Raw genomic sequence first — 16,939 nt, 5'->3', positions numbered from 1 at the left:
ACAATTTTTTTGGCACAGAGGCTAGGTGGATTACGCTACACGCAGCCAGAGACAGTAGTCGCAGCGTCACTCTTGCCAAAAACCTTTAACTAATTTGGCTATTGAAAAACACATTCGGCACTCTGATTGGACCAACAAACTCAATCAACACATAATATACTTATAAAACTTCCATTTGGAATTTGTTGTTCAAATTAATTATTACTGTGGAGAAAACATGCGCTCTCCAAACTCCCGCCAGGGGGGGTTTCTACATTTTTAAACGTTTGCTGTTGCTTTCACACGTTTAAATGCATAGACCCTATGTGGTAAATCAATATTCCATATAATATGACCATTTCTAGGGTTTCATCATAACATCAACGTACCGTTTATTCCAACAGGTAGACATTTCTGTTCCATGTCGGAACTCTGTCATAACCCGGGACAAAGGAAACCATGCATGCATGAATTAAATAAACATAACTTCTACCTCATGAGTCTTACGAACGTCCATGTGCGCTTTGAACATCACGCCGATTTAGAGCAGGGTAACACATGGTTTGCTAAATGGAAATGTATCTGTAGGCTTATCAAACATGAAACAGAAATGTAGGACTATCCAACGTTCCGTGTGTATGTGTCCTATTTCTGTCGTTTTTGTTGCTCTTAATTGGAGAGCGCAACAGGGCCGGCGCCACACGCTTTAGAGTCAGAACGTAATTTAAGAGAAAATGATTGTTCCATGTATGCATGATGTTTAAATATCATTAAGTCTGATTAAGACGAAGGTACCAATGTAACAGTGGATGTGAAAAGTGCCTTTTATATTGTAGAACCCGTTTATTGGTTATAGTTGCCAATTGGGTAATTGTATGGTTCTGGGGACCCTGTGCTTATATTATGCAGGCCTACCTGTTTGACAGATTCGATTTGGTTTCTCAAGGGGAGGCTGTGCATTCTTGCCCTTTACCTGTGTCGGTTCAAATAGGTCAGGTTAACCCTTATACAGAGGCGATTTCTTTTGGGCTATTTCCCGTGTTATATTTGGATCACCAAGACCTGTAAATAAATGTACACTGAGCATGTCAACCTGCCTTGCCTTCTGCTGATTTCAAGCCCTTAAAACCTGCTACAAGTTTTCCATTACATATGCTAATCAACACGTGTTGACAAAATAATGAAAGGGCTGCCTGTAGCCTCAAAAAATAGACAAATATTTGTAGTTAAACAAGTCGTTATTTTTTTACTTGACTTGCTCTTAGAATGCTTGACTGGAGTCGACCTGTTCTACTTGGTAATCGACTTGAGACTTGGACCTTGTGACTTGCTGGGGACTCATGATAGTGAGTTGGTCCCACCACTGTTAATGATCATTATTTTTAAATCAGCTTCTTGATATGACACACCTGTCAGGTGGATGGATCATATTGGCAAAGCAGAAATGCTCACTAACACGGAAGTAAACAAACTTGTGCAGTTTGAGAGAAATAGGCTTTTTGTGTGTTCTGAACATTTCTGGGATCTTTTATTTCAGCTCATGAAACCAACACTTTACATGTTGTTTATATTTTTGTTCAGTGTATTTACCTAGTATTCATCATTGTACTATATAAGACGCATCTCTGTCATTCCCAGTCCTTACGCTATCAGTATCACTAGCTAGTGCAGTATAGTTAATCTAGCAGTGTCTATTCTATGTATCTGAGAATAAGTCTGCGAGCAACAATGACAAATCTATAAAAAAAAAAACATTTTATTAACAAGCAAAATAACCTTAATGTTTTTATCAGAACGGTACAAACCACTACAGTCTGAGGCACAAGGGTATGTAATACAGGACAAAAGAAAGATTAACTTTACATGGAAAACTGGGAGATTTTTAAAAGAACTGCCAGGGCAAACATGATGCTTAGCCCTGTGGTAGAAACTGCAGCTGAGGGATGTATGAACTAGAGAAGGGGTGTTAGTTCTTTATTTCATGTACTTGTGCTGCTGGTCCTGGAGGATCTTAGCGGAGGACTTGGCATCGTAGAAGAGTTCGTTGATCTCCTCCACCTGCTCCCTCTCTACTCCCTCCTTCCCCTGGACTCTGCCTAACAGACTGGCTGGGGTCAGCAGCTGCGCCGCATACCTGACAGAGGGATAGGTGAGTCAATATACACACACGAGACAAGTGGAGTGTGTGCACGCATGTGCAGAGTAACAGATTGGTGAGTGTTACCTGAGGGTGGTCTTAGTTCCAATCTCTCCCAGGTGACTGAGGGCCTCCTCGCTGATGTTGATCCCCTCAGTCTGAGCTCGGATTTTAATGATCTACAGACCACACACACTGTCAGCATCACACCAGTGACCACACATAAACATAGCATATCTTAAACACACACTTCATATATAGGAATGCCATCACACACACCTGCTTCATCTCCTGTGGTGTGTAGAGCATGGTGCGGATAATCATGACCCTGTCCAGCAGGTCCAGAGGAATGCCATGAGGAGAGCTGATGTCCTCTGTCCCCCTGAGAAACCAACCACACAGAAGGGTCAGTGAACAGAGCAAAGTTGGCTTCCAAAACAAACAGATTATCACTGACTCATATTCAAACTGACTGAGTTGCAATCTCGTGCATGCACATTAGCACACCCACCTGATGAGGCAGTTGCCCCTGTTGGAGGCGAACACTACGATGGGTGCGATGGTGCTCTCCAGGGCTCGGTGCAGGTAGGTGAAACACTCAATGTCCAGCATATGCACCTCGTCCACAAACAGTACCCCGGGGACCAGCTCAGCCACACCCTGGTCAATGTAACGGTTTACCACCTTGTTGATCTCAGCTCGCAGCTTGTCTAATGGACAGCAGGAAGAGCCAGGGGTCAGGCAAGGGAGCCAAGCAAAAGGTAAGGAGAGGGCAGAAAGAATGTGTTTCTTTTGAGTGATGTTTATTGTGGGGGAGGTTGGGGTTTTGAAAGTACAAGCTGCTATTTCAACAAGGATATGGGAAGTGGGTTTTAAAGAAGTTAGACTCAGTTGTTCAGGTCTTACCTGTGATCTCGGTCTTCTTGGGCTTCATCAGTTGTCCCATCATAGACAGGATATCTTGACCTCCCTGAGAGGAGAGCAATCACACTTTATTCCTTAAGAGTAAGTTGTGGGGGGGGGGGGGTCATACCAACGATCATTTAGATTTCCATTAGGTGCAGAAATAGACTCGGTGGTTAACAACCAAAGATCAAGTGTGTTTTTTTGTTGTTGCACATAATTGTTTTCAGAGCAATAGTTATTTTCCTGAAGTGTATATCTGCAGTGCAGTCTTATTCACTTTAACCAGGCTCTAGGGGAGACTGTGTCTGTGTGTGTACCTGTGGTCTAGGAGAGACTGTGTATGTGTGTGTACCTGTGGTCTAGGAGAGACTGTGTGTCTGTGTGTACCTGTGGTCTAGGAGAGACTGTGTATATGTGTGTACCTGTGGTCTAGGAGAGACTGTGTATGTGTGTGTACCTGTGGTCTAGGAGAGACTGTGTATATGTGTGTACCTGTGGTCTAGGAGAGACTGTGTATGTGTGTGTACCTGTGGTCTAGGAGAGACTGTGTATGTGTGTGTACCTGTGGTCTAGGAGAGACTGTGTATGTGTGTGTACCTGTGGTCTAGGAGAGACTGTGTATGTGTGTGTACCTGTGGTCTAGGAGAGACTGTGTATGTGTGTGTACCTGTGGTCTAGGAGAGACTGTGTGTCTGTGTGTACCTGTGGTCTAGGAGAGACTGTATGTGTGTGTACCTGTGGTCTAGGAGAGACTGTGTATGTGTGTGTACCTGTGGTCTAGGAGAGACTGTGTATGTGTGTGTACCTGTGGTCTAGGAGAGACTGTATGTGTGTGTACCTGTGGTCTAGGAGAGACTGTGTATGTACCTGTGGTCTAGGAGAGACTGTGTATGTGTGTGTACCTGTGGTCTAGGAGAGACTGTGTATGTGTGTGTACCTGTGGTCTAGGAGAGACTGTGTATGTGTGTGTACCTGTGGTCTAGGAGAGACTGTGTATGTGTGTGTACCTGTGGTCTAGGAGAGACTGTGTATGTGTGTGTACCTGTGGTCTAGGAGAGACTGTGTATGTGTGTGTACCTGTGGTCTAGGAGAGACTGTGTGTCTGTGTGTACCTGTGGTCTAGGAGAGACTGTGTGTCTGTGTGTACCTGTGGTCTAGGAGAGACTGTGTCTGTGTGTACCTGTGGTCTAGGAGAGACTGTCTGTCTGTGTGTACCTGTGGTCTAGGAGAGACTGTCTGTCTGTGTGTACCTGTGGTCTAGGAGAGACTGTGTCTGTGTGTACCTGTGGTCTAGGAGAGACTGTGTCTGTGTGTACCTGTGGTCTAGGAGAGACTGTGTCTGTGTGTACCTGTGGTCTAGGAGAGACTGTGTCTGTGTATACCTGTGGTCTAGGAGAGACTGTGTCTGTGTGTACCTGTGGTCTAGGAGAGACTGTGTCTGTGTGTACCTGTGGTCTAGGAGAGACTGTGTCTGTGTGTACCTGTGGTCTAGGAGAGACTGTGTCTGTGTGTACCTGTGGTCTAGGAGAGACTGTGTGTGTACCTGTGGTCTAGCGTTGGCAATATCCAGGTCGTGTAGCGTGACGTCTTGGATTATCTCTTTCTTCTTGTGGACGTCCCCCTTGGGCAGCGGCACGTACTCCTCAGCCTCCAGGTCAAACTCTGTGGCAAATGTGTCACACCGACCTTGTCTCTGCGCACACGCCACACACAGATGGAATGGTTAAACACAGAACACAAGCATACTGTTCAAAAATATAAACGCAACATGTAAAGTCGTGGTCCCATGCTTCATGAGCTGAAATAAAAGATCCCAGAAATGTTTAATATGCACAAAAAGATTATTGCTCTCAAATTTTGTGCACAAATGTTTACATCCCTATTAGTGAGTATTTCTCCTTTGCAAAAATAATCTGTTTAATGCTGATTAAAAAAGCATTATCATTACACAGGTGCACCTTGTGCTGGAGACAATAAATGGGAACTCATATTTTGTCACAACACGATGCCATAGATGTCAAGTTTTAAGGAAGCGTGCAATTGGCATGCTGACTGCAGGAATGTCCACCAGAGCGTTTGCCAGATAATTGAATGTTAATTTCTCTACTATAGACCGCCTATGTCTTTTTAGAGAATTTGGCAGTACGCCCAACCGGTCTCAACCACAGACCACATGTAACCACGCCAGCCCAGGAACTCCACATCTGGCTTCTTCACCTGCAGGATCATCGGAGACCAGCCACCCGGCCAGCTGATGAAACTGTGGGTTTTCACAACCAAAGAATTTCTGCAGAAACCATCTCAGGGAAGCTCATCTGTGTGCTTGTCGTCCTCACCATGGTCTTGACCTGACTGCAGTTTGGCATCGTGACCGACTTCAGTGGGCAAATACTCACCTTCCATGGCCACTAGCACGCTGGAGAAGTGTGCTCTTCACGGATGAATCCCAGTTTCAACTGTACCGGGCAGATGGCAGACAGCGTGTATGGCGTCGTGTGGGCGAGTGGTTTGCTTATGTCAACGTTGTGAACAGAGTGCCACATGATGGGGGTGAGGTTATGGGAAAGTATAAGTTAGACACAATTGCATTTTAACGATAGCAATTTGAATGCAGAGATAACGTGAGGAGATCCTGAGGCCCATTGTCATGCTATTAAGCTGCTGCTATCACCTCATGTTTCAGCATGATAATGCATGGCCATGTGGCAAGGATCTGTATGCAATTCCTGGAAACTGAAAATGTCCCAGTTCTTCAATGGCCTGCATACTCACCAGACATGTCACACATTGATCATGTTTGAAATGCTCTGGATCGACGTGTACAACAGACTGTTCCAGTTCCCATCGATATCTAGCAACTTTGTACAGCCATTGAAGAGGTGTGGGACAACATACCACAAACCACAATCAACAGTCTGATCAAGTCTATGCAAAGGAGATGGGTCTCCTGAGGCGCTGCCTGAGGCAAATGGTGGTCACACCTAGGGTTGTGGTGGTCAGGACATTTGTCAGCAGGTGATTGTCAAGAAAATAACTGCTCGTCTCAACAGTAGTTGACCATTAAACACATTTAAATCTCCTGGCTTCCACACACAGCCTACAAGCCACTGATGCAGACCTTTGGAGCATTCACATTTTTAAAAAGTCTAATAAATCCATGTAATACATCCTACACCATCACAATAAATCCATTATTGATATTAGACAGGTCTAAAGAAACAGGATATGAAGAAAATGTAGTCTATTTCAGAACAGAATACTGAGTTGTCCTTATGTTAGGTCCTGATCTGGCTATGCCATATGACTGTGGGCTACACAAGTTCATTCAGCAGACAAGATTTGCTTCGAATTCCATGCCATTATTTTGTATTTTATTGCATGAAGAATACAATCGAACATAGCTTAATAAAATAGAAAGGACATTTTCTCCAAACAATTTCAAAAGGAAGTGTGCACATGTGGCTATTCTGTGTTGAGCAGTCAACAAAGAACTGGTCCTCCTACATGCTTTATTTAGAAATTATTTATTTAACTTTAGTTGTAATAGAAACGTTGGGCTATATGTTTTGATGTTTAATACATTCTAAGGCTGCATGATGGGACTCTGATGATTTGAGAAAAGTCAAAAGCTGCACATACTTCAGTCTCTCATTCACAATTTGACAAGCACTTGATAATATTCTCACCAAGCCTTGAATTTCCCAGCGGCCCACCTTGTGTGGCCATAATGCCTCCTAAAAAAGCCATGTCATTTGCTGACAAAGTGGCCGTTGTGCCCTTGGGCTGAATATAATAGGCTAATTATACTTCCCTTCTCCCGGCTGCCGTGCTCCAAAGCACCCTTCACTCACATGGCTCTCTCAGATGTAGCCAATGCCAGTCACATGATCTGATCCTTCTCACAGGCATTTCAGCTAAGTAGGCTACAAGTGAACGAAGACCGACACATCGGTGATGCCAGTGCGCGCGTCCCTCTTATCGAATTCCCAGGCACATATTGTCCACATTTAGCCTACTTTTCGTCAGCCATCAAGCTGAGTAGGCCTAACGAACAGCAAAAGCATTAGCCTATGTCAATCTAATATCCCCCATAGTACAAACGTTGACCTATTCTATTGGTCAACTCGTCCTTCTCTGCAAGGAATTAATATTAGAAACATACTCTGGGACAGCAGGGGTGAGATGCGATAGAGACCAAATTAATACCACCACTTGCATAAAAAAAATGTTTAGAAGCAATGAGGCTGATCGTTTAGGTTAAAATGTTGATAAACTATTAGGCCATTTTTTTCACATTATAAGAACAGCAATGCGCACACGGCAGTGGGCTATTAGCGCGAATGTTCCAGAATGCAAGAAATTAGCGGGAAAACACCGTTCTCGAAAGTGACGGCAAAATGCGATTTATGCATGCAATGCTTTATTTTAAAGGTACATTTTGTAATGGTGAAAATTATCTTCCCCAAACGTGAATATACATTTTTCATTGATGGGAGAGTGATTAGAGGGACAATAACAGCAACCGAGCTTGAAAAAGCCTAATTACTGTGACTAAACGGTCACGTGGAATTTGACTGCGTTCATGACTCGTGAACGCCAGTGTGACAGTAATACGGGACCAGCCATAGTCACACCAGATACTCACTGGTTTTATGATCCACGCCCCCCTATTTTAAAACATTTTCCAGAAGTTTTTCCATTTAGGACTCAAAAACTCAGAAGTGTTGTAGCCTAGCAATCAAGCCTAGCAATCATTTGTTGAAATTTGACTTTTTTTTATAAGGTTTCTGTATTCCCAGTCATGTGAAATCCATAGATTAGGGCCTAATGAATGTATTTAAATTGACTGATTTCCTTATATGACCTGAACTAAATCTTAGACATTTTTGCTTTTATATTTTTGTTCAGTGTACAAACTCAATCCCATCAGAGGAGGTCTGGTGGCTGAAACTATGCCCATCACGTCATAGGGGAATAAGATGAAGGGAGGAGGCGGAAAGCAGGGGTATGACTGGACTCAATGCCAACTCGAGGAGGGCATGAAAGAGGCAAGGGGATGAAAGAGTAAGATTCAGGGAGGGTCCTGCAAGGGCTGTCAACAGCAACAAATGTAAGGACCACCCCTCCCCACCTGCAACCTCAGCCCACCTGCACCAATTAAAGAGGCCGTCAACACACGTGTCAACACAGGCCACGAGGCCCGTCCACCAGAACAGAGGGAGAGATGGAGAGATAGGGGGAATAAAACCCGGTGCCGATGAAGAGCTGGAAGAATTCCAGTGTACAGTAGAGAGATGAAACAGAGCCGGAGGACTGACGGAGATGAAACAAAGCCGGCATGGAGGACTGGGGCATAAGGGCACAGCGTTTAGTGTAGTTTGTAAGAATATTCTTAGTTTGTACTTGCTTGTTAGTTTTTGTAGTATGTCAATTACTTTGACTTTGAATTGTTTGAGCCACTGTAAATGTGTCATTTGTGTATGGGAGCCTTTTCAAGGTGAGTGTTTGTATAGAAGTGTATTAAATAGGTGGAAGTGTATTGATACCTTGACGGCTCCACTGTTTGATTCAATATAGATGACGTCTCCCGCCTCCACACGCTCCTTCTGCAGGCTCTCATAAATACTGGGATCCAGCTACACACAAACACAGACAGTAAGATAAAAATGAGTGTTTTTACAGAGCGCTTCGTGCCCATTCATGAGTAGAATGAAGTTGTCGCTAGACACTGAGCTAGGGCCAGTTGTGTCCCCCACCCTCCCTAACTGTTATAGCTGATCCTAGATCTGTGTCTAATGCCAACTTCTACATGGACTGGTCTAGCCTCCGACAGGTGCCTGACCTTGAGCTGCTTGGTGCCCTTGCCTGTCTTCAGTCCGATGATGACATGGCTGATGGTCTTCCCGTAACCACCCATGGGGTTCTCCGTCTCACAGGGGGTCAGCTCTGTGACCTCCCCCTCATACACCTCCTTGGTTTCCTTGATACGCAGCCCTGGAGGATGAAGAACAGGGTCACACATACTGAAGACTCTGTAAAGCCTTTATTCTCTTGAACCAATAATACCATCCTTTATTCTACCTGGCAGATCATTTATTGGAGAATGTGAGAGGAGAGTGTGTGTGATGGTGCATGGTCCTCTTTCTGTGTAATGTGATCACACTGTAGCCCTTGTTCCTTCTGCATAAAGCCTCTCGGTGTGTGAGTGGTGCACAGGTGACTGGGCTATTGTTGTGGGGGGGGGGGGGGGGGGGGGTGAGAGCCACGCTTCTGAGGGGGAGGCTGTTTTCAGAGTGCACTTTTCAGGGGGTGTCGACATGCTCAGAATGTACCCTGCCCTTTCCCTCCATCGTAACACTCATGTTAGGGGAGGGGTGAGGGTGTTGACCACCACCTCTAAACCCAAGCTCCATTCCCTTCTCTGTGACAGTGAATAATAATAATTTGGCGTGGTGCTTCTATTTGTCCTGCGACACACAAGTATGTAATGGAAATTAGTTTTTTTTGCATATTCCAACTCTCCCCGAGACACCTGCAGGGAGTGGGCCATGGCCACCAAGTTAAGTGCTTTGCTCAAGGGCACAGCAATAAATTATTCACCTTGTCGGCTCCGGTATTCAAACCAGCCACCTCTTGGTTACTGGCCCAACGCTCTAACCTCGAGGCTACCTGCCATAATGTTAACACTCGAACAAACCCCTTCCCCCAATGCCCCTTTCAAGCATTTTCCCCAGTGTCAACAGCCACACTGATCCCCTACCCTAGTCAGCCTAGTAGGAGGGGCGTGGAAGAGAACCCCTGACTATTCTGATGGTGGTGTAGCTGGTGAATGAAGGGACCAGTTATCTGGTCTCCAATTGACCCAGGTATGTGTGTGTATGTAACTCATTCCCAGTGGCCCATGTTTGTGTGTGGCCCCTCACCTATTGCCCTCCTGAAGTTCTCCATCAGCACCTCTGTTTTCTTGATCTCTGAAGAGTAGACCTCACTACCCACCATGGGGCAGAATGGCACCTTGTTGCCTAGTTCCTGTGCCATAGCCAAAGCCAGGGCAGTCTGCAAGGGGGAGAAGTAGGGTTGGTTAAAGTCTCAAGTCTCGTAGTATTTCTATTAATGTGGAGGTCAAAGGTATAATCATCAGTCCAAAAGTATGTTTTGCAACAAAAAACAAGTTTCTATTGGACACATTCAGGTAGGTCCCTCCCCATTTTGTTCACTTCCATTTGGTTCTAGTTGGTTCCTAGTGAATACACAGTAAGCATATTAGACATTTCACAATTACTTTCGGGTGTCATTGAAGTACTGCAGTAACATTTGGTCTACCTTTCCTGTACCGGGAGGTCCAGCCAGTAAAACTGCCCTTCCTGACATCTTCTTTGAGCGAATCAGTTCCACAATAATACCACAAGCCTGTTGACAGAAAAAAACGTAATTAACATAAAATATTGAAAGACATAAAATAAAGAACATTCCAAAGGACAATGACCTGCAAAGCCACGTGATATCACAAATACCGTGGCTAAATAACTAAAAGTAGCCAACTTCAAGACTTACGTTCACGTAACTAGCTAGCTAGGCTAACTTACCTCTCTTGCAGCCTCCTGCCCCACAAGACCTGACGCATTTTGCTTTGCATTCCCGGCCTCGTCTAGCCCGAGTCCTTTCACATGGCTGTGAGAGGCGACGCGCTGCGTTTTCGTGGTGCTTTTCACTTCTTCGATCTTCATGGCTGTGTTATGTTTATTAAAGTCTTATAAGTAACCAATAACATCTAACAATAATGCCCCCTTGCTCGTTATTTCTTCAATGTTTGAAACTGTTATAATCGGCGCATTAACTCCAAACACACATAGAACCGGTCTGTTTCCATGTGGGTTACCAAGGAAGTACAACCGTACAGTTATCTGTTCTGGGGGTACACTATTGGACAATTATGCTCTTCTATTATAAAGCGATTGGATATAAACACTGTCACTCTCACTCATAAGAAAACACCACGCCTCTCTTTGGCTTTTATTTCCGCTTGTGTTACGTCACTTTGACGTTACGGAAAATGGTACAGGGTTCCATCCGATGTGCATTCCACCGCCTATAATCTCTTATCGAAGTTCTAGACGGATATTTCTTCACATCTCACATATTCGGCATATTTTCCAGATGACTTTTTATTGATACACAGTTGACAGGAATGTTTTGTGTAATTCGACAGCTAACGTTAGTGTTCAGCTAAAGTAAACTATATTTAATAAAACAAATATGAATGAATTGTAAGATTAAGAGTTTAATGAATGACTGTTAGTTTAACGTAAAAGTAGTCAATTGTGTTACGTGTAATTACGGAAAGTAAACTAGAGTTCAAGGTCCAGCCACGCTACTTGCTGAGACTTGTTGCGACAGGAACATGTAGCTAGTTAGCCAAAACTACCAGTCATGGCAGACTCGAGCAACAACCACCCGAAGACACTCAATTTTAACGTGGGGAAACTTGGGCATGTCGACAGCTGGAAGACGCTGCAACACGGCGTCCACGGCTGCCCCCTGCTGCTTTAACAGCCTCCACGTATCTGGGAAGGCTTTCCACTAGTTGTTGGAACATTGCTGCGGGGACTTGCTTCCATTCAGCCACAAAGAGCATTCGTGAGGTCGGGCACTGATGTTGGGCGATTAGGCCTGGCTCGTTGGCGTTCCAATTCATCCCAAAGGTGTCAGATGTTGTTGAGGTCAGGGCTTTGTTTTGGCCAGTCAAGTTCTTCCACACCGATTTTGACAAACAATTTCTGCACAGGGGTATTGTCAGGCTGAAACAGGAAAGGGCCTTCCCCAAACATTTGCCACAAAGTTGGAAGCACAGACTTGTCTAGAATGTCATTGTATGCTGAAGTGTTAAGATTTCCCTTCACTGGAACTAAGGGGCCTAGCCCCGAACCTTTAAAAACAGTGACACAATGACTTCTTACGTTGAAAGTCACTGAGCTTTTCAGTAAGGCCATACTGGTAAAAAGGTTTGTCTGTGGAGATTGCATGGTGGTGTGCTCGATTTTATACACCTGTCAGCAATGGGTGTGGCTGAAATAGCCGAATCCACTATTTTGAAGGGGAGTCCACATACTTTTATTTATATATAAACATGAAGAATAAATACACAATTAGTAACGATAACTTGGCTATATACACAGGGTACGAGGTAATTGAGGTGGATACAGTGCATTCGGAAAGTATTCAGACCCCTTGACTTATTCCACATTTTTGTTACGTTACAACTTTGTTCTAAAATTGATTAAATTGTTTTTTTCTTCATCAATCTACAAACAATACCCCATAATGACAAAGTGAAAATGTTTTTATCTTTTGCAAATTTTAAAAATAGAAATACCTTATTTACTTAATTATTCAGACCCTTTGCTATGAGACTCAAAATTGAGCTCAGGTGAATCCTGTTTCCATTGATCATCCTTGATCATTCTGTGGTAAATTCAATTGATTAGACATGATTTGGAAAGGCACACATCTGTCTATATAAGGTCCCACAGTTGACAGTGCATGTCAGAGCAAAAACCAAGCCATGGGGTCGAAGGAATTGTCCGTAGAGCTCCGGAACAGGATTGTGTCGAGGCACAGATCTAGGGAAGGGTACAAAAAATGTTCTGCAGCATTGAAGGTCCCCAAGAACACAGTGGCCTCCATCATTCTAAAATGGAAGAAGTTTGGAACCACCAAGACTCTTCCTAGAGCTTGCCGCCCGGCCAAACTGAGCAATCGGGGGGAAAAGGGCCTTGGTCAGGGAGGTGACCAAGAACCCGATCATCACTCTGACAGAGCTCCAGAGTCCCTCTGTGGGGATGGGAGAAAATTCCAGAAGGTCAACCGTCTCTGCAGCACTTCACCAATCAGGCCTTTATGGTACGTCTGGAGGAAACATTGTACCATCCCTATGGTGAAGCTTGGTGGTGGCAGCATCATGCTGTGGGGATGTTTTTCAGCTGCAGGGACTGGGAGACTCGTCAGGATCGAGGGAAGATGAACGGAGCAAAGGACAGAGAGATCCTTGTTGAAAACCTATCCCAGAGCGCTCAGGACCACAGACTGGGGTGAAGGTTCACCTTCCAACAGGACAACGACCCTAAGCACACAGCCAAGACAATGTAGGAGTGGCTTTGGGACAAGTCTCTGAATGTCCTTGAGTGGCCCAGCCAGAGCCTGGACTTGAACCCAATCATCTCTGGAGATGAAAATAGCTGTGCAGCGACGCTCCCTGTCCAACCTGGCAGAGCTTGAGAGAATCTACAGAGAAGATTGGGAAAAACTTGCCAAATACAGGTGTGTGAAGATTGTAGCGTCATACCCAAGAAGACTCGAGGCGGTAATCGCTGTCAAAGGTGCTTCAACAAAGTACTGAGTAAAGGGTCTGAACATTTCTAAAAAACGTTTTTTGCTTTGCCATTATGGGGTATTGTGTATAGTTTGATGAGGGGGACAAAAACAATTTAAGTCATTTTAGAATAATGCTTTAACGTAACAAAATGTGAAAAAAGTCAAGAGGTCTGAATACTTTCTGAATGAACCATATGTACAGTGTAGGGGTAAAGTGACTAGGCAGTAGGATAAGTAATAAACAGTAGCAGATGCGTGTGTGATGAGTCAAAATAATTAGTGCAAAGAGGGTCAATGCAGGTAGCTATTTGGTTAATTATTTAGTTGTCTTATGGCTTGGGGGTAGAAGCTGTTCAGGGTCGTGTTGGTGCATCAGTACCGCTTGCCGTGCTGTAGCAAAGAGAACAGTCTGTGACTTGGGTGGCTGGAGTCTTTGAAAAGTTGTAGAACCTTCCTCTGACACCACCTTGTATAGAGATCCTGGATGGCAGGGAGATCAGCCCTAGTGATGTACTGGGCCGTACGAACTACCCTCTGTAGCGCCTTGCTGTCGGATGCCAAGCTGTTGCCCGTCAGGAAGTCCAGCATCCCGTTGCAGAGGAAGGTGTTCAGTCCCAGGGTCCTGAGCTTAGTGATGAACTTGGAGGGCACTATGTTGTTGAATAGCTGGGTTTCTTTTTGTAATCTGTCATAGTTTGCAAGCCGTGACACATCAGATGAGTGACAGAGCTGGCGTAGTAGGATTCGATCTTAGTATTGACACTTTGCCTTTTTTATGGCTCGTCGGAGGTCATAGCGGGATTTGTTATAGGCGTCCATAGTAGTTTCTTACTCGTTGAAAGCGGAAGCTTTCGCTCAGTGCGGATGTTCCCTGTAATCCATGTATTTTGGTTGGGAAATGAAACGGGCCAGTCAGCTGACTGACAGCTGGTACTCTAGCCCTGAAGTTTGATAGTCAGGTACAGGAATGGCAAGTGGCAACATACAATGACTTTATAAGATAAGGACAACGTGTTCATGGATAATTGATTGAGGGTGGTAACTTCCGATACTGTAGAGTTTACTGTATTGTCTGTGAACTCAGGAAATGCTGTCAGAGTTCAGCTCTAGATCCAGCCAGCAGAGGGCGAATGAGGACTGCAGAATAAAGACTACACAAATACCCATACAAATACAGTACCAGTCAAAAGTTTGGACACCCCATCTCATTCAAGAGTTTTTCTTGATTTTTACTATTTTATACATTGTAGAATAATAGTGAAGACATCAAAACTATGACATAACACATGGAATCATGTAATAACCAAAAATGATTTAAACAAATAAAAATATATTTTAGAGAGACTTCAAAGTAGTCACCCTTTGCCTTGATGACAGTTTTGCACACTTGGCATTCTCTCAACCAGTTTCATAAGGTAGTCACCTGGAATGCATTTCAATTAACAGGTGTGCCTTGAAAAAAGTTCATTTGTGGCCTTTCTTTCCTTAATAAGTTTGAGCCAATCAGTTGTGTTGTTACAAGGTGGGGTTGGTATACAGAAGATGGCCCTATTTGATAAAAGTTAAGTCCTCATTCATTTAAGGCATGAAGGTCAGTCAACTCGGACAATTGCAATCGCAAAAACCATCAAGTGCTATGATGAAACTGTCTCTCATACCATCACTCATTCATATATTTTTTATGTACATATTCTTATTCATTCCTTTACACTTGTGTGTATAAGTTAGTTGTTGTGAAATTGTTAGGTTAGATTACTCGTTGGATATTACTGCATTGTCGGAACTAGAAGCACAAGCATTTCGCTACACTCGCATTAACATGCTAACCATGTGTATGTGACAAATAAAATTTGATTTGATGAGGACCGCCACAGGAAAGGAAGACCCAGAGTTACCTCTGCTGCAGAGGATAAGTTCATTAGAGTTAACTGCACCTCAGATTGCAGCCCAAATAAATGCTTCACAGAGTTCAAGTAACAGACATCTCAACATCAACTGTTCAGAGGAGACAGGGAATCAGGCCTTCATGGTCGAACTGCTGCATAGAAACCACTTTTAAAGGACACCAATAAGAAGAAGAGACTTGCTTGGGCCAAGAAACACGAGCAATAGACATTAGACCGGTGGAAATCTGTTCTTTGCTCTGTAGAGTCCAAATTTGAGATTTTTGTTTCCAACCACCATGTCTTTGTGAGACGCAGAGTAGGTGAACGGATGATCTCTGCATGTGTGGGGCCCACCGTGAAGCATGGTGGAGGAGGTGTGGTTGTGCTTTGCTGGTGACACTGATTTATTTAGAATTCAAGGCTACCACAGCATTCTGCAGTGTTACACAATCCCATGTGGTTTGCGCTTAGTGGGACTATCATTTGTTTTTCAGGACGATGACCCAGGACAGGACAATGACCCAACACACCTCCAGGCTGTGTAAGGGCTAATTGACCAAGGAGAGTGATGAAGTGCTGCATCAGATGACCTGGCCTCCACAATCTCCCGACCTCAACCAAATTGAGATGGTTTGGGATGAGTTGGACCGCAGAGTGAAGGAAAAGCAGCCAACAAGTGCTGAGCATATGTGGGAACTCCTTCAAGACTGTTGGAAAAGCATTCCTCATGAAGCTGGTTGATAGAATGCCAAGAGTGTGCAAAGCTGTCATCAAGGCAAAGGGTGGCTACTTTAAAGAATCTAAAATCTATTTAGATTATTTCTTGAATCAACCATGCAAAGCAGCCATTACATGGTTAACGCAGACTGACTGACTGGCCCCTCCACTATCCTGTGGCTTTGCAAGGAGAGAGAGAGGAGGAATGGGTAGAACTCTCCAGGAGGACGAGAGAGATTTCCTTATCCTTACGGCTCAGTTGAACTCTGCTCACTCATTTCCCCTCTCTTCTTTCTTGCTACTATCCCCCTTCTCCACCCCCCCCCCCCCCCCCCAATGAGTGTTTGTAGGGTTGATCCACTTTGTTTTATTATTTCTATTAATATCAGGAGTTGACAATATGTATCCTGTAAGAGGAGACTGCTTTGACAGGCCTGAGAGGTGAGGGTGAGCAAACTGGGCATTGGTGGGAGAAGAGAACAGAGGGAGTCACAGTAGAAGGAAAGCAGGATAAGGCGAATATACACACACACACACACACACACACAGGAGTGCAGCCTGAGTCAGTGTATATGGCTGGTAGTTTGCTATATAAAGCCAGTGTGTCCCTGTGGATGGCACATGCTGTGGATTAGGGCGGAAGGAAGGTGTGGGGAACGGGGTATGTAATAAGCTTCCCCTCCTATCCCCAATGGGGAGAGCACAGGAAAGAAAGGGAGCCAAAGAGAGGCAGAGCAAAGAGGGGAGCACAGGAAAGAAAGACTGCCAAAGTGAGGGGAAGAAAAGAGGGAGGAAAGACAACCAAGCGAGCTGGGGCTCTAATTTCAGCCCTCTAGCCCTTCTCCCTTCTTTACATCCCTTTGTACCCTCCCTCCCGCTTTCCCTCTCTTCTTGTTCTGTTGTTATTCTTGGTTGTCTGTTCCTGTTGCTCCATTGGTTGCTC

The 16,939-nt window shown here is 44.5% G+C and overlaps 1 protein-coding gene across 1 annotated transcript; it reads right to left on the bottom strand.

Moving 5' to 3' along the window:
- Positions 1-1,715: 1,715 nt before the first annotated feature.
- Positions 1,716-11,041, bottom strand: LOC110494300 (ruvB-like 1). Its single transcript, XM_021569246.2, has 11 exons — positions 10,609-11,041; positions 10,346-10,432; positions 9,946-10,078; positions 8,865-9,016; positions 8,569-8,658; positions 4,566-4,715; positions 3,023-3,086; positions 2,628-2,826; positions 2,396-2,498; positions 2,204-2,295; positions 1,716-2,113 (listed from the first exon to the last, which is right to left on the bottom strand). Exons 1-11 carry the CDS (start codon positions 10,747-10,749, stop codon positions 1,954-1,956), a joined length of 1,371 nt encoding a protein of 456 aa, XP_021424921.2. The 5' UTR covers positions 10,750-11,041; the 3' UTR covers positions 1,716-1,953.
- Between the last annotated feature and the right edge of the window lie 5,898 nt (positions 11,042-16,939).

This window comes from Oncorhynchus mykiss, chromosome 17 (genome assembly GCF_013265735.2).
Source record: "Oncorhynchus mykiss isolate Arlee chromosome 17, USDA_OmykA_1.1, whole genome shotgun sequence".
In the NCBI taxonomy this organism is placed as follows: domain Eukaryota; kingdom Metazoa; phylum Chordata; class Actinopteri; order Salmoniformes; family Salmonidae; genus Oncorhynchus; species Oncorhynchus mykiss.
This window is presented reverse-complemented; position numbering and strand designations above follow the sequence as displayed.